Source organism: Eleutherodactylus coqui, chromosome 2 (genome assembly GCF_035609145.1).
Source record: "Eleutherodactylus coqui strain aEleCoq1 chromosome 2, aEleCoq1.hap1, whole genome shotgun sequence".
In the NCBI taxonomy this organism is placed as follows: Eukaryota; Metazoa; Chordata; class Amphibia; order Anura; family Eleutherodactylidae; genus Eleutherodactylus; species Eleutherodactylus coqui.
The window spans coordinates 9,564,371-9,589,339 of NC_089838.1; the positions used below are offsets into that span (position 1 = coordinate 9,564,371).

The following is a 24,969-nucleotide window of genomic DNA, read 5'->3' on the forward strand; positions in this document are numbered from 1 at the left end:
GCCATGGCGTCTGCTGCTGTGAGAGACGAGCTGCTCTGCTCCATCTGTCTGAGCACTTATACAGATCCTGTAATGCTGAGATGTGGACACACCTTCTGCCGGGTCTGTATTCATCGTGTGCTGGATACACAGGACGAGGCTGGAGTTTATTCCTGTCCTGAATGCAGAGAGGAGTCTCAGGAGCGGCCGGCACTGATGAGGAACTTGGCTCTGCGTAACATCATGGAGAACTTCCTGATTACTCCTCCGACACAGACGGAAGCCGGGATCTTCTGCACTTACTGTGTGGACTCTCCTGTACCGGCCGCTAAATCCTGTCTGATGTGTGAAGCTTCTCTGTGCGAGAAACACCTGAGAGTTCACAGCAAGTCAGCAGAACACGTCTTATGTGAGCCCAGCGCCAACCTGGGGAGCAGGAAATGTTCTGTCCATAAGGAACTTGTAAAGTACTTCTGTACTAAGGACGCTATCTGTATCTGTGTGTCCTGCAGTTTGGCCGGAGAACATTGGGGTCATCGGGTGGAGATGCTGGATGAGGCTTCTGAGAAGAAGAAGGAGAGACTGAGAAATGTTCTCCAGAAACTGATCACAAGGAGGGAGGAGACTGAGGAAAGAGTCCGGAGTCTGGAGGAGTGCAGGAGGAAAACTCAAGAAAAAGCATCTGGAGAAGCGGAGAGAGTCACTGCCCTGTGTAGAGACATCAGGAGACAGCTGGACGATCTGGAGAAGAGGGTCCTGAGCGAGATCTCCAGGCAGGAGAAGGAAGAGTCACTCTCACTCTCTGCTGTGATGAAGAAGCTGGAAATACAGAAGGACGAGCTGTCCAGGAAGATGAGACACATGGAGGAGCTGTGTAACATGACTGATCCACTGACTGTCTTACAGGAACCAGACACCGGGGACTTGTGTGATCCTGAGGACATGGGGGGACATGATGGAGGTGATGGGAACACGGGGGGACATGGTGAACCGCTCCATGATGTAGATGGTCCAGATGTGGCTGTGATCTCAGACACATTACGCACATTATGTGACATAATAAGAGGTATAAGGAGGGGGATCTATGTGGAGGATCCTGTAGACATATTACTGGATGTAAACACAGCTGGTAATTATATCCGTATATCAGATGACCAGAAAACTGCAACCTGGACACAAAAGAAGCAGAACCGTCCAGAAACAGCAGAGAGATTCCAGTGTAATCAGGTGATGAGCAGGAGGGGATTCTCCTCAGGACAACATTATTGGGATGTGGATGTCAGTAGATCAGTGTGGTGGTGGGTGGGGATGTGTTACCCCAGTATAGACAGGAGGGGGCAGTCATACATTGGAGATAATAACAAGTCCTGGTGTTTGTGGATGTATAATAATCAGTACTCAGTGATACATGACAGTAAAGAGATCCTGTTACCTCACATTATATCCAGTGATAGTTTCAGGATCTGCCTGGATTATGGGGCCGGGCGGCTGTCCTTCTATGAGCTGTGTGACCCCATCAGACACTTACACACCTTCACTGCCTCCTTCACCGAGCCGCTTCATGCTGTATTATGTGTTAATGCCGGTTCAATAACAATATTGGGAGAAGCAACAACTGGGAGAAACCATAATAGAAACTGACCAGAGACAGGACTGAAAGACAAACTGATTGGTAGATCAGACAGCCAATGGGATGAATGAGGTGGGGCTGCAGGGGATTATAACCAAAGCCAGGCCCACTTGACCATTTTCCCGGAGTAGGGGACTGCTTATCCCTGCGTATTGTCATGTTCTTACACGGTTATGCCTGCACATGTACACGTATTTTACTCACGCTGTCCTGCGCCGGCTGGCTGGTTTCTTCTTTTTTTCACTTTTCTTCTCCTGTCTCCTGGCAACATAAAACCGCCATACATATGTGATGTAATTGTGTAAGCGCTGTGTTGTGAACGCACCCATAGAGAACAATAGGGCTGTTATGTGCATTATATGCGGTAAAATAGAACATGCCGCGCTCTTTATTACGCACATAACATACGCAATAAAATACAGGCAAGCGTGAGTGGAACAGTGAAAGCAATGTCCTTTCATTGACACCTTTTGCGCGTATTATATGCGTGCGCTGTTAGCGCGATGGAATGCTACAGCTATATTCTTGTGCTCCGAATCCAGCGGGGTTCAGTTCGAGCTGCTTGAAGGATCATAGACTCGGTCACACAGCATTCTGCGTAATCAGCTGATTCTCCCTTTATTAGAAAAAAATAGAAATATTTATACGTTTTTTTAGACTCAGACATTGAAAACGAGCCGAACAACAGCCCTTATTTATAGAGAGCGAAGGGCAGGATGGCGCAGGAGAGACCATTGGGACTTCTCTCACAGTACATTGTGTGTGTTATACCCAATGCACATATGTTGGTGCCCGGCCTATCTGACCGCTGTCCTTATGACTAGATCACATGTGGGGGATCCGCTGTGATTGTATTCTGGGTGTGATCCCTGTGTCTCCTTATGGATAATCCTCCGTGTGTCATTGCTGTTTATCCCAATGATGTCTGATCTACTACATCACATGAACCAGCACTCCCATTTTACCAGGATTGTCCCCCAAAAGAGAGCGCTAAGTGGGTGAAGTCCATGAAAATCTGCATAAAGGTGGCATCCTGATATGTTTGTGGGGTTCCCGGGTAGATCAGGTCGGCTTCAAGACTGGGTTCACACGGGACTGAAATCTCACGGAATGACCGCACGGAAATACTGCGAGATTTCTGCGAGAGAAATGCAGCTGCAAATCCCATGGCCTTTTGTCGCGGGTTTAGGAGCGGCTTCACCGCCTGCATTCCACTGCGGTCATCTCTCCCCATAGAGAGGAGAGAATCCACTGCGGAAGCGGGGAAATAATTGATATGCCACGTCTTTGAGTTGCGTGTGGCTTGTCAATCTCAGTGCGGCTCGGTCGCAGCGTATGGATGGGATTTTTGTAAATCTCCTGCACTTTGGTGGCTCCATAAACTACATTATTGGGCTCAAAGGTGAGAGAGCGGGGAGTCCGGGGAGCGGTGTACAATACTCACCGGGTGCCCCGCTCCAGCGCTGCGTCCCCGCGCACACATAGTGTGACTCTACAGCCGACTCTGCGCTCACGCTCTCCCAGACAGAGCGGGCTGAAAAGAGTTACAGCTGACACCCACTCGCTTTTCTTCCCTTTTAGCGCTGCATTTTTTTCAATGGGACTTTCTAAGGTTAAAATTGCATCACACAAAAATGACAGAAGCAAAAACTTGCGATTTTAACATTAGAAAGTCCCATTGAAAAAAACGCAAACCCCACTAGTGGTAGAAGCCCTGAGGGCGCGATCACATGACAGTTTTTATGTTCAGTTTTTTGTGAGCCAAAACCAGCAGCGGGTCCAAAATCTGGAAGGACGGCACCTCTCCCCATTATATCGGCTCTCCACTCCTGGTTTTGGCTCACAAAAAGCTGAACATAAAAACTGTCATGTGATCGCGCCGTACTGTGTGCGCACGGACTTCACCGAGACACAGCGCCGGAACAAGGCGCCCGGTGAGTGTCAAACACAACTTCCCGGACTCCCCGTTCTCTCACCTTTGAACCCCGTAATGTAGTTTATAAGGCTGACAGGTGGTGACCGGTTCCCTTTAACCCGACTGCAGTTTGAGGTATGCTGCCACGTGCAGAGTGGCCTCACTAGTAATAGTGTCTCCTATACCAGCCTCAGCAATAATAGTAGCATTCTCTGAGCAGTATAAATAATGTATTAAAGTCATTCTACCGGCCGGTACGATTATGCCAATACCAAATTGAAATTGTTTTTTTCTTTTTTGCAACTTTTTCAGTTTAAAAAAAAAAAAGTAATAAAGCTTTAAATCGCCTCCTATTGCCATATCTATAATAAAAAATTTAAATCATAAAAGAAAAATACATATTTAGTATCGCCGCGTCTGTAAAAGTCCGATCTTTAAAATTAGTGCATTATTTTCCCTGCACAGTGAACGTAGTCCGAAAAAAAAAATAAAGAACGCCAGAAATGCAATTTTTCAGTCACCCTGTCTCCCGGAAAAAATGCAAAGAAGTAATCAAAAAGTCTTCTGTATTCTGAATTAGCGCTAACGTAAACTACCGGACATGCTGCAAAAAATGAGCCCTTGCTCAACTACGTTGACGGACAAATAAAAAAGTTATTGCGCGCAGAAGATGCAGCAGAAGATAATTTAAAAAAAATAAATGTCTTTGAAAAACAATACAAGTACTAAAGCAAAAAAACTGTTTGGTATCGCAGTAATCGTACTGACTAGAGATGAGCGAACGTACTCGTTAAGGGCGATTTCGTACTCGAGCATCGCTTTTTTCGAGTACCTGGCTACTCGGGTGAAAAGATTCGGGGAGCACCGGGGGGCAGCGTGGTGGAGCGGGGGGTAGTAGTGGGGAACAGGAGGGAGCTCTCTCTCTCTCTTCCCCCCCCCCCCTGCAACCCCCCGCTCACCCCCGGCGCCCCCGAATCTTTTCACCCAAAGTAGGCAGGTACTCGAAAATGGTGATGCTCGAGTACGAAATCGCCCTTAACAAGTACGTTATCAGGTCATTTTTGTTGCAGTTTGTGCCTCGTAGAAACAAGACGCACTAAAAGATGGCGGAATGTCATTTTTTTTTTTTTTATTTTACTCCACATAGAATTTTGTAAATGTTTTTCAGTACATTATATGGTACTTTAAATAAATAAAGGAGTTATGATTTTTTAAACGGAGGGACAGCCAAGCACCAGCTCTCCCTGCCACAGAGACCTCCGGCTGTCTTCTGACAAGCTGATGGTCTCCATGACAACCTGTGAACAAAGCAGTGCAGGACTTTGAAAATAGAAGCAGGAGATTGCCAGCAGATCAGCAATATCTTCCTGCTTCTGTTTTCAAAGTCCTGCACCGCTCTGTGTGGGTCTGTGCAGGCGGAGCACACTGCCACAGCTTATAGCAATGTGCTCTGCAGCTCCCATAGTGATACATAGCCCGGACATCTTCTGGGCTATATCGCTATGGGCAGTGGAGCTCGTCCCGGAAAATTTCCGGGCGTGCAACTCAAGGGGTTAATGGTGACTAGACGTCACCAGAGAGGGGGACAAATGCCTGTCCCACTGGGGTCCTGGTGGAAGTCAGGACACAGGGTCCCAAAGTGGGACTGTCCCGCCTAAATCAGGATACATGGTCACCTTACCTTATGGTATGTTAAAAGCTTTTAGAAAGCTCAGTCACACGTTAACCTTTACTATTATCTAAGTATTTTCGATATTAGGGCAATAAATATATTACTAATCAGAATGTCAGTGAATAGAACCCATTCTGTGAATTACCCGTAATGGTGTCTGATAATCCAGAGATTCTGATAATCCGGCCCTGGTTTCCAGCACAGAACCAGAAGACGGAGCATTATGTGACAGCAGCAGATTATGTATGAGCATTTCATCTTCCTTCAGCTTCTCTGCCAGAAAGTTTTATAAAGTTTGTTGCCAGTTCAGTAACTCAGAACATCTGATAATCCGGCATCAGAGCCTGTTAATGTCGGACTAAGGAAATGTAATTCTATATATTACTTTAATCTTCAGCAGTTTGGGTTTTAGGTTAATTTCCGCTTGTTTCTTGCTTACTATTGTTATAATGACCCAATCACATGAAATGCGCCTTATTTTTTCCCAGTTTGCATTATTTTGGGGTCACCAGATCTGTGTAGGTAACTGCTGGGCATTGTAAGGGTTAATAAAGATGTATCTGCATATAACTGATGGGCGCCTGTGTCTTTACTTTAGTTTTTACCTCACTGTCACATTTAGTATTTCCTCCTTCCCCCGCTCTGACTTTATATGGTGGTCCGGTGACCCCCCAGCCTTGCTGAGGCATCTTGAGTTCATTGATGGATGTTCATGCAGTTCTCACCCCAGGAATGGCGCCCCACTGAGCATGTTTTGGTAAACACATAGGGGGGTATTTACAAAAGCTTTTACACCACAATTATGGCATAAGGCCTCCTTCACACAGGCGGGTTTGCATCGCGGAATCCGGAGTGGGATTCCAGCCCATAGCATGCTATGGCAATCCGCGATTTCCTGCCCATGAGCGGAAATCGATTTTCTACTCAGGGGTGAAAAAAATTGCAGCATGCTGTGATTTTGTGCGGGATACGCATGTTTGGCTTCCGTTGAAGGCAATGCGAGCGGTCTGTCCCGCGGCACTAAAACAGTGAGCCCTGCAGAAGTATCGAGGGATACGCTTCACTGCAGAGCTCTGGCGCCTTCTGCGCATGTGTGATGGAGCGCCACCTGGCACATCCGCAGCGCTGTACAGAACCCACCGGACAAGAACACAGGGGTCACCAGCCGGGTGCCGGGTCAAACTCCGCTGGTGAAAATCCGTGTGAAGGTGGCCTAAATAAATGTAAATTTTTGTGCAAGTCACAGAAATTTGTGACTTTTTAGCTTCTTTTCTCGCAAAAAGTGGGTGCGGCCTCATCATCCATGTAGTCTATTATATAGTTGTAATGATGGATGATGAGGATGTAGTTTATAATATAGTAGTAATGGTCTTGTGTGGCGCAGAGAGTTACAGAAGCAGAATGCAGTCCTAAGATCTCGCTCACGATCTGAAGGTTGTGGGTTCAACCTTGATCCGGCTACCCGCATGGTTCAGGCAGCCAGCACAAGGTTGACTCAGCCTTCTATCCTTCCGAGGTCAGTAAAATGACCACCCAGCTTACCTGATAGTCCAGCGTCCGCGGAGCAGGCCCAGAGCCAAGGAGAGAGCTGGGTAGATTGATGCCTTTTCACAGGGCTCTACCATCTCCTCCCTTGGGGGTGGCACGGCACCAGAACAGATTACTGCTGGAGGAGTTTCACAGGGTAAGCCAGTACGCGGTTTACCTTAAGTCCTTTTTGTCACTTGTGACGCCAGCGTTCCGTCCTCTGTGGTGAATCCAGTAGATGAAAGTAACGTAGTCCACACACAGAGAAAATGTTATGAGCAAAACCCGGAATGGTTGGTAGAGCTCGTTTACTTGTAATAACGATTAACAGTCCATCAACTTTACATCAGCCAGCATATGAGCGATGCACACAGATTAGTGGTGTCAGGGGGGATTCACAGGAGGTCAGACGAGTCCACAGTCTCAGTTATCTGTGGGGTTCTGCTCCCGGCCACTCTCCATCGGTCAACACTCACGTTTAGGGATAGCACTCAGCGCTGCAGGGCGATTCCTCTTTCTCTCTTTCAGGCCTCCATATTAATAGCAGGAAGGCCCGGGTGAATAGGGCCAGGGCACACATCAGGCCATCGCTCAGCCTTTTTCATCCTAGGGCTCCTCGTAGGGCAAAGCACAAGTTCTCCCACTCACTAGAAGTCTCTCAGCTCTCCAGATTTCTGCTAGACTGCACACTGACTTAGATCTTGCAAGACTCAGGCTCAGGCTAAGACTGACTTGCACAGCATCCTTGCAAAAACACATATACATAGCATGATCACATGACATACAACAAGATACATTTTTCAGACATAACACAGATATTAACCCATTCAGTGCTGCAGAGGTGCAATACACATCAAATTAACACACATAGAAGACACTAACAATACAAATGCACAAGACAAAAGCATTCATACTTATGGAGGGGCCCCGCTAGCTCTGGGCCCCTACAATAGCGCTGTAGAATAAGTTGGTGCTATACAAATAACAAGTCTCTTCCCCTAGTAATGATGGATGATGAGGATGTAGTATGCAATCTAGTACTAATGATGAGGATGTAGTATGCAATCTAGTACTAATGGTGAGGATGTAGTATATAATATAGTAGTAATAATGGATGATGAGGATGTAGTATATAATATAGTAGTAATGATGGATGATGAGGATGTAGTATAAAATATAGTACTAATGGTGACTGTTGAGGACTTAACATTTAATATAGCAGTGAGGATGAGGAGGGGAGCTGAAAGTACTCCGTTTGGGGAGTTCTCCATCATTTTGGCCGCTCAAGGGCTCTACAAGTGGGCATTGGGGCCTAAAACCTCCCGGCAACATTTCTGTTCTGAAAGCCACCGGCTGCTCCTTTTGGTTTGGGCCCCGTTGTGCATACAGATATAGGATTAGGGACACAGCGGGTATGTTTCTGAACAAACAGGGGGATCCATTTTGGGGTACAAATCTTCTTTTTCATGTTCACTATAGAGAAAAAACAGTCTTTAAAATGACATATTTGCAAAAATATTACATTTTATTTTTTCTCCTCTAAATTGCATTGACTCCTGAAAAGAAACTGTGGGGTAAAAATCCTCCTGACCCCCTCAGTGACTACATTATTGGGTGTAGTTTTTTAGAAATGGGGTCATTTGTGAGAGTATCTATCATTCTGACCCCTATGAGCCTTTGTGATCTTGGCTTGGTGCAGGAAAACAAAGTGTTCCTCAAAATGTTAATAATCAATGTTAAATTTGTACATCTCCTAAATGGTTGAAAAACCCTAAAATTTTCCCAATGTGCATCCAGAATAAAGTAAACAGATGAAAATATATATCTTATCAAAAGTTTGTATGGTATGTTTGCACTGTAGAGGTGCACTACAGAGAACGGCCTGTAGGGGGCAACAGACAGGCATTCTGGTGCCTGAGAAAAGGGAAAACGCCCATGGGTGTGGTCAGGAAGTTGGATATAAGGGTACATTCCTGCTACACCCAGGGAGATGTTGGCTGAGAGAGCCAGAGGGGACCAGTGCAGCAGAGCTAAGGTGCTGCAGGCTGGTGGCCTAGCAAAGGCCAGAGGTGGATAGGGGTGACCTGACCACCCTAACCTCAACACCAGGTGGGGTGTGTATATGGACTCTGTTTACATTGTTTGTACTGTAAATAAAGGCTGGCAGGAGCCAGATAAAGAAATGCACGGCTCCTGAGCTGTCTCTCTGCGTGTGGCTGTCACTCAGGCTAAAAAGGTGGGCGGTAAGCAAGGCATGTAAGCAGTTGTGTGAGACCAGAGCTCCACAGTAAAATACCTGCCAGACCATCCTGTAACCAGGCTTACCTGGATAAAGCAGCAGCCCTAGGACTCTCTGTGTGCCTGGACAGCAGTGGGAAGCGCTGGGACAGCTGACTGCAGAGATGACCCGCAGAAAAGAGAAAGAAGGTAGCGGGGAGACAAGTGGCCGGCACCTCCAAGATGGCGCCGACACATGTGTGGAGGGGACTCCATGTGGAGACCGGACCCCCCGCACTGAACTGCACAAAGATACAGCGAGCAAGCTAGCTCGGTATACCAGAGGAGGCACGCTGCAGAGAGAAGAGCCAGCCAGCTGCCAGCAGCCAGATGGGAGCCCTAAACCACGGGTGAGTGCCTCCAAACATGACAGCATGGGAGCCGGGAGGAGAGGCAAGCAAGGGGAGGAAGACTAAGCAAGAAATGTACAGAGGGGACATACATGAATGTAGCAGAGCCCAGAATGCAGCATACCTTTGGAGCTGTGGCCACGGCATCTGGTGCAGCAGAGGTCATAATACAGAGCACCTCGGGAGCTGTTGATAAAGCTCTCAATGTAGCAGAGCCAACAATGCAGAGCACCTCTGGAGCTGCTGCTAAAGGTTCCAATGTAGCAGAGCCAGCAATGCGAAACACCTGTGGAGCTGCTTCTAAAACCCATAATGTGATAGAACCAGCAATACAGTATGCTCCTAGAGCGGCCCCCGGCACCACTGAAGTAGCAGAGCCCACGCTACATGAAATCCTTGGAGCTATTACGAAATGTTCCAATACAGTACAGGCACTATATCAGCAATTTGGCTCTTTACAAGAACATATGGGGCTGCTTAGACAAGATATGCAGAAAACCTCAGAGACATAGAACTGCCGAGATTGACTGAAGAGCAAAGGGAGTTCTTGGATTCCCCCGTGGAGCTGGAGGAGTTGGGGGAAGCGCTAGAATCCATGCAAAACAATAAATCACCGGGAGACGACGGGCTCCCAGCTGAGCTGTATAAGCAATATGCGGGGGGGCTATTGCCTAAATTATTGGAGGTAGTTTTAGAAGTGGAAGGACAAGCGGAGCTGCCGCCATCCATGCGTAATGCAATAATAACAATTATCCCAAAGCCAGGGAGAGATCCACTCTTGCCGGACTCGTATAGACCTATTTCATTGCTTAATGTGGATGTGAAACTTTTAGCGACAGTCCTGGCTAATAGGCTCTCGCGGGGCTCGCGGCTCTCATCCATCCTGATCAGAGGGGATCTATTCCAGCCCGATCCACTGCGATCCACATACGCAGATTGTTCCCTAATCTCCAGTTACCAGCAGATAATATGGGGCGGAGGATAATATGTTCCCTGGACGCTGCTAAAGCGTTGGACACTGTGGAATGGCCCTTTATGTGGGAAGTACTGAGCAGGATGGGATTTGGTCGGACATATGTGAGACTCATACGACTTTTGTATACTAACGTGAGGGCGTGTGTCACGGTGAATGGCGCTTGTTCTGAACCTTTTATGCTTAACAGAGGAACAAGACAGGGCTGTCCGCTCTCGCCGCTCCTGTTTGCGCTAGTAATTGAGCCCCTAGCTAGCGTTTTAAGAGCTTGTCCAGAGGTAGTGGGGTTAAAGAGAGAACAGGTGGAAGAGAAAGTGGCATTATATGCTGATGATCTGTTGCTATTTCTGAGAGATGCTGGCGAATCCTTAGACGCGGCAATGTCACTGATCAAACGATACGGGGTATTCTCGGGCCTCACTATAAATTGGAGTAAATCGGACATACTGCCAATAGATGACCCTGGTCTCGCAGCAAGAGAAAGTACAACGCCTATGCAGTGCAAGCCAGTAATCACATACCTGGGAGTCAGGGTCTCCAAGAATGCTTTGGATTACGGGAAGTTGAACCTAGACCCCCTATTGGTGAAATTTAAGGGAAAACATGACATTTGGTGTAAACTTCCCCTAACGATTATAGGAAGGGTGAACCTCATTAAAATGATCTGGATGCCGCAATTACTGTACCTACTCCATAATTCACCCCATTGGATTGCGCAAGGCTCCTTTAACAGGATTAATCAACTGTTTAGAAACTTGATATGGAAATGATAACGGACCTAGAATTAGGTTGGAGACGCTGTGCAACTCTAAGGGGGATGGAGGACTTGCGTTGCCTGATCCCATGTCATTTTTTCTAGCATCACAAATACAACAATTTAGAGGATGGGAATCGGAAAACACGCGAGATGGGAGTTTTCGTCTTCTAAAAATTCATTTTCACGGTGCGCACCTGTTTGAGGCCTGGAGAGCTTTAGGTTCCGCTGCAGTCCCCACAGTCTCCCAACTTTGGCCCTCATGCATAGGGTTTGGTGGAAGGTCAAAGAAATAATAGGGATTAAGAGCTTTACGCATTATACCCCTATCTGGGATAACCCAAGGCTGCGAGAGCTAGAGAAGTTGGAGGGCTTTCAGGAATGGAAGGATAGGGGGATCAGGCGTCTGGGTCAGATAGTGTCAGGAACCCATATTAAATCCTTTGAGCAATTGAGAAATGGATGCGGCCTGCCACATTCTCAATTCTTCAAATATTTGCAGCTCCGGCATGCCTTTCAAACAGAGAGAGGCCTAGAAAATATAGAGATTGAGAGACTTCTGCCAGCAGAGATCGTAGGAGGTACAACTAATACTAAGGGGAAGATATCCTGTGTATACTCCAGTATACAGAGCCAGATAAATCTGCGCTATCCTCTAGCGATGAGGAGCAAGTGGGAGGAAGATATTGGCCCTATTGAAGAGTCCTTGTGGGCAGAAGTATTACAGATGACCCCCAAACTGTCCTTGAGTGAGTCTCATAGACTATCAAAAATCTATTTATTGCATAGGGTGTACCGCACTCCAGCGTTTCTATACAATATAGGCGTGAGGGATACCCCCTTGTGTAACAGATGCAAGACCCACACAGCAGACCTTATACACATGATGTGGCATTGTAGAGATATTGGACCGAGGTGTGCAGTCTGATCCACACTGTGTATAACATTCAACTGGAATTTACACCCCTGGTATGTGTTTTAGGATAGGTGAATGATGTGCCCCTGCAAGAAAATGAAAAGCTAGCAGTAGCTAGGATACTATATCTAGCCAGGAAACTGATAGCACAGCATTGGCTGGACGAAGCCCCCCCCCCCCCCCCCCCCCCCCCCGCTCTGGCTGAGCTAAGAAAAACAATCACTCAAATCATAATGTGGGAAAAAAGCATTTATTATAAAAGAAAAACACCACAAAAATACTGCAGTGTTTGGTTCAAATGGCTGCAAAATGACCGACTAGAGGATAAGGTCCGATGAGATAACAATGTCATGGAAATGCTAACCCTTACATTCCCGGTGACGCTGAGCTGTGTGGTCTGTGAAGTGCCCCTCAGTGATTGGGAAAACCCAAGGAACTTCATACAATGAGCTGAGACCCTGCAGGAGAGACTGTTGGGTCTTGTTTACCGGGGAGATTCGTTATTGTCTGTGTGTTTGTACTGTTTGTGGACCAAAAGGGTCTTGAGACACAAGAAAAATGTATTCAATAAAAAAGAATCAAAAAAGAAAGGGGGGCGGTCCGCAGGCAAGTGTACCCCAACGTGCCACACATGGTGGAGGATGCGCTGGCACTTGGACGACGTTCATCGTGTGGGGAAAATAATGCATTACTTTGATCGGACTTTTACGGACGCGGCGATACCAAATATGTATTTTTATTTTATGATTTAGATTTTTTAATTATAGATATGGCAAAAGGGGGGGGGGATTTAAACTTTTTTATAACTTTTTTTTGTACAATTAATAAAACTTTATTGCTCTTATTTTCATTTTTCCTGGGGGACAACAACATGCGATGCTTTGATGGCTCCTGCAGTATGATGTAATGATAGGCAGTCTGCTTAGGCAGCCCTGCATGGCTCCCCTGATCTCACCGCGCGGAGGGGGGGGGGGGTATGGGGATTTAAATGCCGCTGGCAGAATTGACAGTGGCATTTAAAGGGTTGATAGCCGCAATCGCCCGCGCTGTATAAGAGAGGTTGCCCCGTGACCTCTCTTCATACATACCTCGACGCTCCAGGACGTACTCGCATGTCCTTGGTCGTTAAGGGGTTAAACATACATAACTCCCTGACATATGTACAGGGGGAGGGAGACTGCTGCAACACCTCCATTTCTGCACATCTGCACACAGCTGGGTGCTCACCAGGAGGATCTGGATGGTGCAGAAGCAATTATAAGCACTCTCACCCCCGCAGCATACTATCATACATTACAAATAAAGCGGCCTGTTTAGGACTGTAAGGGCTGGAAGAGCAGGGGGGGATACACGGCCAAGAAACCACTTTGGGCTATACAAAAAGGGCCGGATTCATAGCATACCCAGTTCTATTCAAAGGCAGCAATCTCTCTCACCCATTTCTATTGCATACTGGCTTAACTCTGCTGACCTCAAACAAGTTGACAGCAGCACCACCTAGTGGCTGAAAACGACACACAAAGCATTTGACTGCAATAATTCTTTTTTAGAGCAGTTGTTCTCAATGTGGGCGTTATTTCCGCCTGGGGGGCGATTTTACTTCTCAAGGGCGTGGCAGGGTGGCGTTGGAACATAAAGGGGGTGGTAGGGGGACGTAGTGTTTGCTTTGTTGATTTTTTTTCATCTAGTAACTACATTTTTCTAAAAATTAGTAGTGATACCTCAGTTTTCGGCGATAATCCATACGAAAACAATCAGTGAAATCCGAAACTGACGAAAACCGAGGCAATTATTTCCATATGAATCACTTATAGTTGTGTGCAGCCTGTGCGCCTCTATCATATAATGTATGACTTCTATAACTCCATGACTCTGCTACAGATCAATCACACTTCATAACACTGTATAACCTACAGCACAACCTAACCCGCTGTATTCTATAATACCGCTCACTGATTGGCTGGAACCGCTTCAAACTTTCACTTGTGTGGGTCTCTGGGAGTTGTAGTCTTAGTGGACGCCAAGTGTCTTTTCAGACCACTGATATATACTACAACTCCCAGAGACCCACACAATTAAAAATTCCAGCCAATCATCGGCATAATGGAACACAGCAGGTTAGGTTGTTCTTTAGGTTATCCAGTGCGATTGATCTGTAGCGGAGTCATGGAGTTATAAATGTCATACATCATTATATGATAGAGCGACATAAGCAGTGCATTATTGAAGCATACTTTATAGAAATAGCTGAGAAGAAGAAAAGCCATCAATATTCAAATGAATACTTGAAATATGGATTCTTCCCTTCTACAAACGGACAGCTTCTCTTGTGCTTTGTTTGTGAAAAGGTATTTTCGAAAGAAGCTATAAAGCCTTTGAGACTGAGTGATCACCTTGCAAAAATGCATTCAGACAAAATGGGTAAGCCGATTTTATTTTACAAGGTTTAAAGTCAAAGTTAGAGTCCCGCAGCACTGTAGGCAAGCCATTTGAAAAATCTACTCTCAATCCTACCAAAGGCCTCCTTGCTTCCTATAAAGTCTCTTTATTAATTGCGCAATGTGGTAAATAACATACTATTGGGGAAACACTTGTGTTACCCACAGTTAAAGAGATTGTCAGTACTATGCTGGGGCCTAATGCGTGTGCCATGGTGAAATCGATTCCTTTGTGTAATGACACTGTTTCAAGAAGAATTGACAAGATGGCTGCTGATGTGGAAGAAAAGCTTTTAGACGTGTTAAAGAACACAGAATTTGTAATGCAAATTGACGAGTCAATGGTTAGAGACAATGAAGCATTGCTGCTAGCTGACGTTCCTTTCATTAATCAGAATGAAGAGGCAGTGGAGGAACTGTTGTTTACCAGAAATGTAACCACCGACACGAAAGGCTCCTCTATATACAAAAGAGTGGGAGAAAAAAACATCCTTTTAACAAATGTACCTGCTTGTGCAACCGACGGAGCTGCGTCCATGATTGGTGGATATCGCGGATTTATAGCCCATTTAAAACTTGCTATACCTGGCATAATTGCAGACCACTGTGTGATCCATCGGCAGCACCTTGTTGCTAAACATGTATGTGACAGATTCCATGATTCTCTGCGCTATGTAGTTAATGCTGTTAACAAGATTAGCGCACTCTTTTGAATAAACGTCTTTTCCGCTCTGTCAAGACCAAGAAGAAGAATCAAATGTCTACTCCTACACACCGAAGTGAGGCGGCTGTCAAGAGGGAAGTGCTTACCACGCTTGTACGAACTGCATTACCTAGAGAAACATGGCATGGATATGATTTTATTTCAAGAAAGGCATAAAAAAAACACTACACCCCTATTAACAAAATCAAAGTCTTCACTAAATGATTCAACGCTTCTACGCCATTAAAAAGGCATTTCCTTATCTTCTCGTACAACGACCCACCTCCTTCATATGCACAGAAGGGCAGGCCCCAACACCGCCCCCTTGATAGAGACCAATGCAGAAGGTGCAGGAAGCACAGTCACTAGAGTAGAGACTGCCCCATCACTTCCTCTGCTCATACAGGAAGAGAAGGAGGAAGGGGCCAGGCCCAAAATGGCCGTTACCAGAGACAGGCACATGGCAGAGCCACTCAGGTCCATCCTCACTGACCTCCATCTTGTTATGCTCCTATTGTTCCGCTGTCCAAAGATAATTCCAAATAAGGATGACTAGGTTCCTATCTGCTGGGCCCGCAGGAACCTATGGTCAGAGTAAAGGTAGGGGGTCATTCTGTGAACTTTATGGTTGATACCGGAGCTGAACATTGTTACAACCCAACAGCTAGCACCTCTTTCACACAGAATGCCCAGATTGTGGGAGCTACTGGACAAGGCGGGAAGCATCACTTTATTGTACCACCGTAATGCACCTCGGGAGACACTCATCAATTTTTGTATCTACCAGACTGTCCAAAACCACTGTTGGAATGGGATATGTTGACAAAACGACAGGCTCAAGTGTCCTTTCAGCCGGACGGACAGATGACTTTACAACTTGGAGAAGATGTTCCAATTCCTGCCCGCATCTTCTCACTCACAGTTCCTGTCATTCATGAGCCAGATCACTCAGGCCCCACCCTGGACCAAGTAATGAAAATACCAGGAGTAGGGCGGAAGATAATCCACCAGGACTCGCTCAGAATATACCCCCAGTCACAGTACAGCTGAAACCAAGGGCACAACCGATGTCCATGAAGCAATAGCGTACGCCATTTGCTGCCTGTCATGGCATTGCACTGTATCTGGAGAAGTTTGCAAAGTTTGTGCAGTATCCAAGGAGAAGGCCCTCAGCCGAGGAGACAGCTGGGTAGAGATCTTAACCTTGTCAAGAGGCAAGGCTACCATCTCTTCCCTAAGAGTTATTCGGGACCTGACCCCTTACTGCTAGGGGAGATCATGGGGATAGTAACCATGGTTACCTGTAATCTAACTTGTCACTCGTGATCCCAACGTTCCTTCCTTTTTGGTGGATCCCACCGATGTCAATTCCGGGAAATAAAGTAGTCCACGCACAAGGGACACTTTTTTGAACAGGAACCAATAACATTCAGTTCTGCTCGTTGACTTAAGTCTCTTTAGACAAACAACAATACAACAGACTTAACTAGTAAACACTCTGTGAGAACAGTGCTGGACCAGGGAGGACCCTCGGGCATTACTCAACCACAGTCCCAATGATCTGTCAGTTCTGTCTCTCCCGGCAACTCTCTCTCTCTGTCTCCTGCCAGTCACTTACATTTCTCTCGCTTGCTAGCAGTTCCTTCCTCCCTCTCCAGACTCATGCGGTTTCTACCCATTTCTTTCAGTCCGGGTACATTCGCTTCTTTCTAGAGATAGAAGCTAAGGGGAGTTCCTCTACAAGGCTAGACCCAGGCGGGAACAACGGACCCCCTTTTGGACTCTTCCATTTTCTAATCATCCGGTTCTCTTACTCAGGCAGACTGAGTCCTACATCGACTCGCTCTCTTTTTCTCTCTGGACTGGACAACAGCAACAGCCGCATCAGACCGACAGACTGAAGATGACTGCCCAAACAGAAAGCTAGACAGGGGCAGCCTTACCACGCATCACATGACTATACTTTTATACCACACCAGACAAAATGATACACTTTCCAGACATTAACCCTTTCATGCCTGCAGCCATCCAATACACATAAACCTGATGCATTCTACAAACAAGACAGTGCAGTAGACAAACATAGAACATTCTGGAGGGGACCTCATTAACTCTGGGCCACTACATATGGTATCCTGAGGAGATGTCAATCACCCTGGAACACCTGCCTCTTGCCTGTACAGAAGCCTGTAACAACAGAGTACCATCCGGGTTAGGATCTCAGAGCGGTAAATCAAGCTGTGGTTACTTTGCATCAGACAGTGCCCAAGCCATACACTTTGCTTAAACTGATACAGGGAGCAGCAACTCACTATACTGTGCTGGATTGGAAAGACTCTTTCTTCACATCAGGGTAACAGAGGACAATGAGCTCATCTTTGCCTTCCGATGGGAGGACCCAAGAACTGGAGAAAAGTACCAGCTTACTTGGACCTGTTTGTGCCAAGGGTTCAAGAACTCTTCCACGCTCTTGCTACTTGCTACTGAGCTAGGGAAACTCTTTATCCCTTCCCAGCCAGGTACTGTATTGCTATAGTTTGTGGATGACCTCCTCATAACCGAATCTACCTCTCAGTGATATCTGCAGAACACTGAGACAGTACTTTGTCATCTTTATGAAGCCAGATAAAAAGTGTCAAAGAAGGAGGCACAGATCTGCCAAGCAACTGTCAAAAATACCTGGGATTTCACATCTCACAAGGGAAGAGACAACTGGGAGTTGAAAGAAAACAGGCCATCTGCAATATCCCTGTACCAGCCACCTGAAGAGAAGCCAGAGAAATCCTTAGAGTTGCCATATTCGGCAGAATATGCATACCTGGTTTTGCTGAAATGGCCAAACCCCTTTTTGACGTGACAAAGGGAGGTAAAGATGCCCTCTTCTGCTGGGAGCAGGAACACACAAGGGCCTATGACAACATCAAGCAAGCTCTACTAAAAGCACCCACACTGGCCTTGCCTAATCTGGAGAAACCATTTATTGTGTATGTTCATGAGAAGAAGGGACTGACAATCAGTGTTCTCACCCAGATGATGGGATCATGGCATGAACTTGTAGCCCATCTCTCCAAACAACTTGACAATGTGGCCAAGGGATGGCCTCCCAACCTTGGTTATGGAGGCTGACAAGCTAACCCTGGGTCAAGATCTTACAGTACGGGTGCCACATTTTGTCCTAACTCTGATGGATGCCAAAGATCACCACTGGCTGACAAAATTAATTTTGTTACTACTGGTACTATTGGCAGAACTGTCAGATCAGCCAATAGTACCATTAGTAATAAAATGAATTTAAAGAACAAAAAAAACTGTAGAAATTGTATGACCACAAATGCAAGAAGTCTGATCAGTAAAGTGAGTGAGCTTAAAGCGAAAATGACGGATAAAAACTATGATATAGTTGGAATAACGGAAACATGGCTTAATGATAAGTGCGATTGGGCGGTGAATTTACAGGGTTACAATCTCTTTAGAAGAGACCAGAAAGGGGGAGGGGTATGTCTGTATGTTAAATCGTACTTAACGCTGAAGCTACGGGAGGATATAAGGGCAGGACGTGAACACGTAGAATCTCTATGGGTAGATATACAGGGAGAAAAAAATAACAAAATCCTGATAGGGGTTTTCTATAGACCACCAAAAGCAACAGAAGAAATTGAAACCTTACTACTAAGGCAGATAGAAGAGGTGTCAAACCGCAATGAAGTAATTATCATGGGGGACATTAATTATCTGGATATAATATGGGAAAACGAAACCTGCAATTCTCATAGGGGTGATAAATTATTGAGAGCAATTAAAGGTAACTAGCTTACCCAAATGGTGCGGGAACCAACGAGAGGGAGGGCCACTCTGGACTTAGTATTAACTAACAAACCGGACCGAATAAAGGGGGTACAGGTTGAGGGGCATTTGGGGAACAGTGACCACAATATAATTAACTTCCAGCTGTAATTCAATAAGAAGCCTTATCAGGGAGCGACAAATAAACTAAACTTTAGTAAAGCAAAATTTGATCAGCTCAGAATTACTATCAGTAACATTAATTGGGACAACATCCTCAAAAATATCAGTACAGAGGACAAATGGGAAAAGTTTAAAAGGATCCTAATCTCCTCATGTGAGCAGTTCATTCCCTTTAAAAATAAAAGAACTTCAAGTAAAAGGAAACCAATGTGGCTCGACAAGACGGTAAGAGAGGCAATAAACGAAAAAAGGAAAGTGTTCAAACTACAAAAGCAAGAAGGCAGTGAAGAAGCGCTAAAATCATACAGGGAAACAAACAAAATATGTAAAGATAAGATAAAAATTGCTAAGGAGGAGGCAGAAAGACTGATCGCCAAAGAGAGCAAAAACAACCCGAAACTATTCTTCAACTATATTAACAGCAAAAGGATTTGCACCGAGAGCACTGGCCCTTTAACAAATAATACAGGAGAAATCATTGAAGATGATGGAGGGAAGGCAAATCTATTAAATAGTTTCTTTTCAAGCATATTCATGAACGAAAAGGAAATGCCACACGAGATGCAGGGGAATAAAATGAACCCCTCACAAAATATGTCATACCTAACGCAGGTGGAAGTGCGGAATCTGTTAAAGAAGATTAAAATCGATAAATCGCCAGGCCCAGATGGAATACACCCAAGGGTACTAAAGGAACTAAGTGATGTGATGTACCGTTGGATTGGCGCATTGCCAACGCGGTTCCAATTTACAAAAAGGGGTCAAAAAGTGAGCCTAGTAACTGGAAAAATATTCGAGGGGTTTCTGAGAGACGCCATCGAAGAATACCTCAAGGAGAACAATGGAATAACTCCTTACCATACTCTGATTGAGCCACCATTGCTAGTGGGGGCCACAGGGTTCAGTATTTTGCCCCATTCTGTTCAATATATTTATCAACGACCTGAGAGAGGGGCTGCACAGTAAAATATCAATATTTGCAGATGACACAAAATTATACAATATAAGGCCCCACATGGAATACTGTGCACAGTTCTGGTCACTGGTGCTCAGGATTGTTAATCCGGGTATACAGGCAGGTAGGAACTATTAGAGGTTGATCCAGGGATTAGTCTGATTGCCATTAGGGAGTCGGGAAAGAATTTTCCCCCAAAAAGGCTAATTGGCTCCTGCCTCTTGTTTTTTTGCCTTGCTCTGGATCAACAACATAGGAGGATAAACAGGCTGAACTAGATGGACATTGTCTTCATTTGGCCTTACATACTATGTTACTATGTTAAATGCTCGCATGACCAAGTACCAAGGCTTCCTATATGAAAACCCAAGACTGAAGTTGGAAGTGTGCACCACTCTAAATCCAGCGACCCTGTTGCTGACTAGAACTGGAACCCCTGACCATAACTGCTGTGAGGTAAAGGATGAAGTTTTTCGCAGCCATCCTGATCTACAGGACACAACTCTTGAAACTCCTGATGCTGAATATTACACAGATGGCAGCAGCTTCGTGGATAAAGGTATGCACTATGCTGGATATGCAATGGTCACCTTACAGACTACTATAGAAGCAGAACTTCAGCTCAAAAGGCAGAACGTATTGCACTTATCAGAACTCTACAGCTGGTAGCTGGGCTGAAAGTCAACATCTTCACTAACTCAAAGTATGTTTTCCTCATTCTCCATGTTTATGGGGCCCTGTACCAAGAAAAGTGTCTGATCATTTCAGCGGGTCAAGAAGTGAAGCATGCCCCTGTTAGTGAAATGAATATGACTCCATGTTATATGATTAGAACATTCCAAGGACCTAGATTGAATGTCTCAGGTCTTTGCGCCCTGTTCTCCTGTCTCTCTCTAAACAATTATTGTATCTTTGTATTCTGAGAAATTAATCATGTAGGATTCTACTGCGTCTGCGCTGCTTTTCCTTTAGCTGTGTGATTTAATGTTAAGGCCAATTTACACACACAGATATCTTTCAAAAGATTGAAAGATCAGCTATGGTTTTGCATAAAGTACTAATAGGCACTAATTACTATTAGTTCCTTTTTAGCTTCATTTGCATGCAAATGGGCTTCTGGGAGCTGTTACATAACTCAGCAGGAGGTCTGAGCTCTGTAAGTAGCTCTATTGTTCAGCCACGGGCTCCCCGTGGGGAATTCAGAACCATGGACAGCAGACTCAGCTTGGGGTCCTACTTATCAGCTGTTCTGCTGGGGGATCTGACAGCTGTAAAAATGTTATCAGCTATAATCAGCTCTCCATGAGCAGAGCACAGCATGTGGTCCTGCTTATCAGCTATTCTGCTGAATGAAATTTTTCAAGCAGAACTGAAAACCTTCGTTTGATCAAACAGTGAAAAATGGGCACATTTAAACCCAACAAATATCACTCAAAAGACAGCTTTTGAGTGATAATCGTTATGTCTAAATAGGCCTTTAGTCTCACTTTACCTCTAATAATTGAATTTGGACCCCAACAGAATATTGTATAGTGCAAACCCATATTTGCTAACACTCTTCTCATTCTGGAACTCTTACAAGATGTGTGGGCCTCTACTCAAGTAGAAGTCATTCACTGTAAAGGAAATCAGAAGAGAGACTCGCTCATTGCACAGGGAAACAGAAAAGCAGATGCCGCTGGCAAGCGAGCTGCCGCTCTCCTAAATGCTGAAATTCCTGTCAAGCTACAAACCCTTTTCCCGGTTCCCCTTAGTAACTGCTACAATCAGAGGAACAGGAATGGCTAAAGACGGAAGGTGAAAAATACACACCTGAGGGTTGATTCATCTTTTTGGATGGATGAATCGTGGGTTGACAGCACTAGCAATGAAGATTGTCAAGAAAATGCATGAGGACACACACTATGGGTCCATCACTAAGGAAAATTTAATCCAAGATGTGCTGTACATCCCAAGACTTACCAGTCGATCACCAGAAAATGTGTAATTTTTGCTAAAAACAAATCCCATAAAAGGTCCTCTGAAGACTCCAGTAATATGATCTTATGGAGCAGCTCCCTTCCAAGATGTACTATTGGACTCTACTCATATTCCTGCAGTTGATGGATGGAAGGATCTCCTGGTCTCTGTCTGCACTTACATAGGGTGGGTGGCCTACCCCACTAGGACTGAAAGATCAACCGAAGTAGCCAGCTGCCTCAAGATCAGATGGAAATTGTACTCTGCCTGCAGACCTCAGGAAAGGGTGAACAAATGAATCAGACTTTAAAACTTGCTTTAGGGAAGCTTTGTCAGGAGACTCACCTAAAATGGCTGGAAGTCCTATCCATTGCTTTGCTTAGAATCAGGTCTTCCCCCACTACAAGAGCTGGTTAATCTCCATTTGAGATGATGTATGGTAGTCCAAGTCCGGTAATATTGGAAATTAGAGCAAACAACAAAATAGTGGGAGAGATGATAAATCACCAGTAGATGCTTGCCCTGGCTAAGACCATGAAAACCATCACCAAAAGAGCAGGAGAAAGGTTACCTATATGTTTGAATATTGCTGTGCAAAAGTTATCTATATGTCTGGATACTGCTGTGTACTTCTTTTTCCTTCCAGGGAAAAAAGTCTGGGTGAAAGATTGGCACTAGAGACCTCTCAAGCCTAGGTGGAAGGGTTCATACACCATTATTCTAGCTACCCCGACTGCTGTTTAGGTTGCTGAGATGGGACCTTGAATCCACCATACCAGAGACAACATGGCCTACACTGACCGTGCCTGCTTACCAAACCCAACAGATTCCCTGAAACTCACTATAAAAACCTCCAGAAGTGCCTTGGACCAGACAAAGACCCTGCCCCCTACTGGAAGTCTGGACAGTGGGGAGGCACCTGCTGACAGTGTTTTACTCTACAGAGACATTGCTTTTCCCTCGAACACCTAGGAGAGGGGAGAGTTACAGCTGCAAGACAACAAGAAAAATAAAAGAACCCACTAAAGACTGTGATGGGGAGGATTACGCTCTATAGGAAATTTGGATTTATGACAATAATTCTTTTAAATTATATGCAAGAAGCTGGAATGGGTACACACATCACAGGAGCATTAGTATACAATACTTACTACATGGGTAAGGGGAGACAAATAGGGGGTTGCACATACAATAAGACCACTTACTGCATGTCTGAACAAGATTCACTGATCCTATGCTATAATCCAGTATATCCTCCTTCTAAAGCATGGCTAGACACTGATGGAACACGGGATACACAGGCTATACTGCAGTCTATGGAAGTATAAACCCCTTAAATTATGATGATAGGTTATAAGCAAGTGATAGCTATCAAAAGGAGAAAAATGTGGTACGAGGACTTATAAGCGATTGTTTCTCAGTTATCAGCCCGAAGGCTGAAGCATATTATACTGTTACTATTTACTACATATGTATCTACCAAATGGAATGTAGCTACTATATACGAACTTTACTTTTTATTAACTTTCCTTGTTATAAATGTAGTTGACTAAAAGATGTTTTTCTCTCTAACAAAAGTAGATACATTCTGCTTTGCTATGTATCTAATTCTCATCTATGTGATACTAACTGTAGCTGAGATACTGTCGCGGCTTGTTGGTTGCGACAATGTCGTGGCATGGAGGCCTCAACACGGGTTGTTAAGCAGGTCATGGGTTAATGCACCATGTGCAAAGTCTGCTGGTGCCATCTGTCTTTGCTGCATGGATGCATGCTAGATTAGTCATGCCTGGGAGTAGGGTGGAGGTATGGTTTTCTATTCACTCTGTCAGTTTTCAGGTGCAGAGTGGCTATATATTCTCACCCCTCCTGGTGATCAGTGCTGCTTATTCTGTTGCATAGTACAGATCTTGGAGTTTGGAGCTCTGCTATGCTGAGTGTTTTTTTTACTTGCAGATAAGTAGCTGCAGGTTCCTTTTCAGTTATAGTGTTGCTTTTCATTTCTGTTTTGCTTTGCTGTTCAGTTCATCTCTCCAGGGGTCCCTTCAGGGACAGCCAGGGCTCAGGATGAAGACCGTGGGACCGTTTCTATCTAAATGAATACTCCACTTCTAGGCAGGCACTCTTCACCTCCTCTGCTAGGTTAGGGCCAGGCTTCCTTCTCCTTGGAGGGATGCTACCATGCAGCATAGCTTGCTGTGCATCTATTTTCTATCATGTGTACATTCCCTGTCACCACGCTGAGTGTTGTACTCTGGTGTCACACGGGCCTTACATCTGGGTTATGTACTTCTGTTGTGGTGTGAACTGTTCTTCAGTGCAATAGTCTTTCAGCTACTGTAGTTGTTATCCTCACCCTGTGTCCTTGGTGAGTGTGGCGCTCGTGCTGCACGGACATGACAGATACACTGTGTAACCAGATACCAGGAATTTAGCAACAGTTGGAATTTACCCACTAACCACCTTTCCTTCCCTCACACACACTCTCTCTCTCTCTCTCTCTCTCTCTCTCTCCCTCCCTTTCCTAAACTTGTAAGTGAAAGTAAAATATACTTCCTGCTTTCTTTGTCTCAAGTTAAAGATAATATAAATAATAATCTTTATTTGTATAGCGCCAACTTATTCCGCAGCGCTTTCAGGCCTGGATAAATGCAAAACAATACAACAATTGCAACAATTACAATGTGAGATACATTGGGTTAGACACAAATGGGTTGAGGGTGGTACAGGAGGTGCAGGGGGTGGGGAACACAGGCAGTAGGAAATTTTATGTACATATCATTTATCAGAAGGCAGACAGGGTGGAGCACCATAGTGAGGGGCAGGGGACTAGGTCAGGAGATTTGGTATGCTTCCCTGAAGAGGTGCGTTTTTAAGGCACGTCTGAAATTTCGTGCATCGGGAATTGTCCGGATGCCTTGGGGTAGAGCGTTCCAGAGGATGGGTGCTGCTCTA

The 24,969-nt window shown here is 45.3% G+C and overlaps 1 protein-coding gene across 1 annotated transcript; it reads left to right on the top strand.

Moving 5' to 3' along the window:
• On the top strand, positions 1 to 1,689 carry LOC136611062 (E3 ubiquitin-protein ligase TRIM11-like). The gene has a single exon (XM_066590309.1). The coding sequence runs from the start codon at positions 4 to 6 to the stop codon at positions 1,618 to 1,620; it is 1,617 nt and encodes a 538-aa protein (XP_066446406.1). The 5' UTR covers positions 1 to 3; the 3' UTR covers positions 1,621 to 1,689.
• Positions 1,690 to 24,969: the final 23,280 nt, after the last annotated feature.

Bases quoted from the DNA above. Each gene is read 5' to 3' on its own strand.
- LOC136611062 (XM_066590309.1), top strand. From the start codon at position 4: ATGGCGTCTGCTGCTGTGAGAGACGAGCTGCTCTGCTCCATCTGTCTG.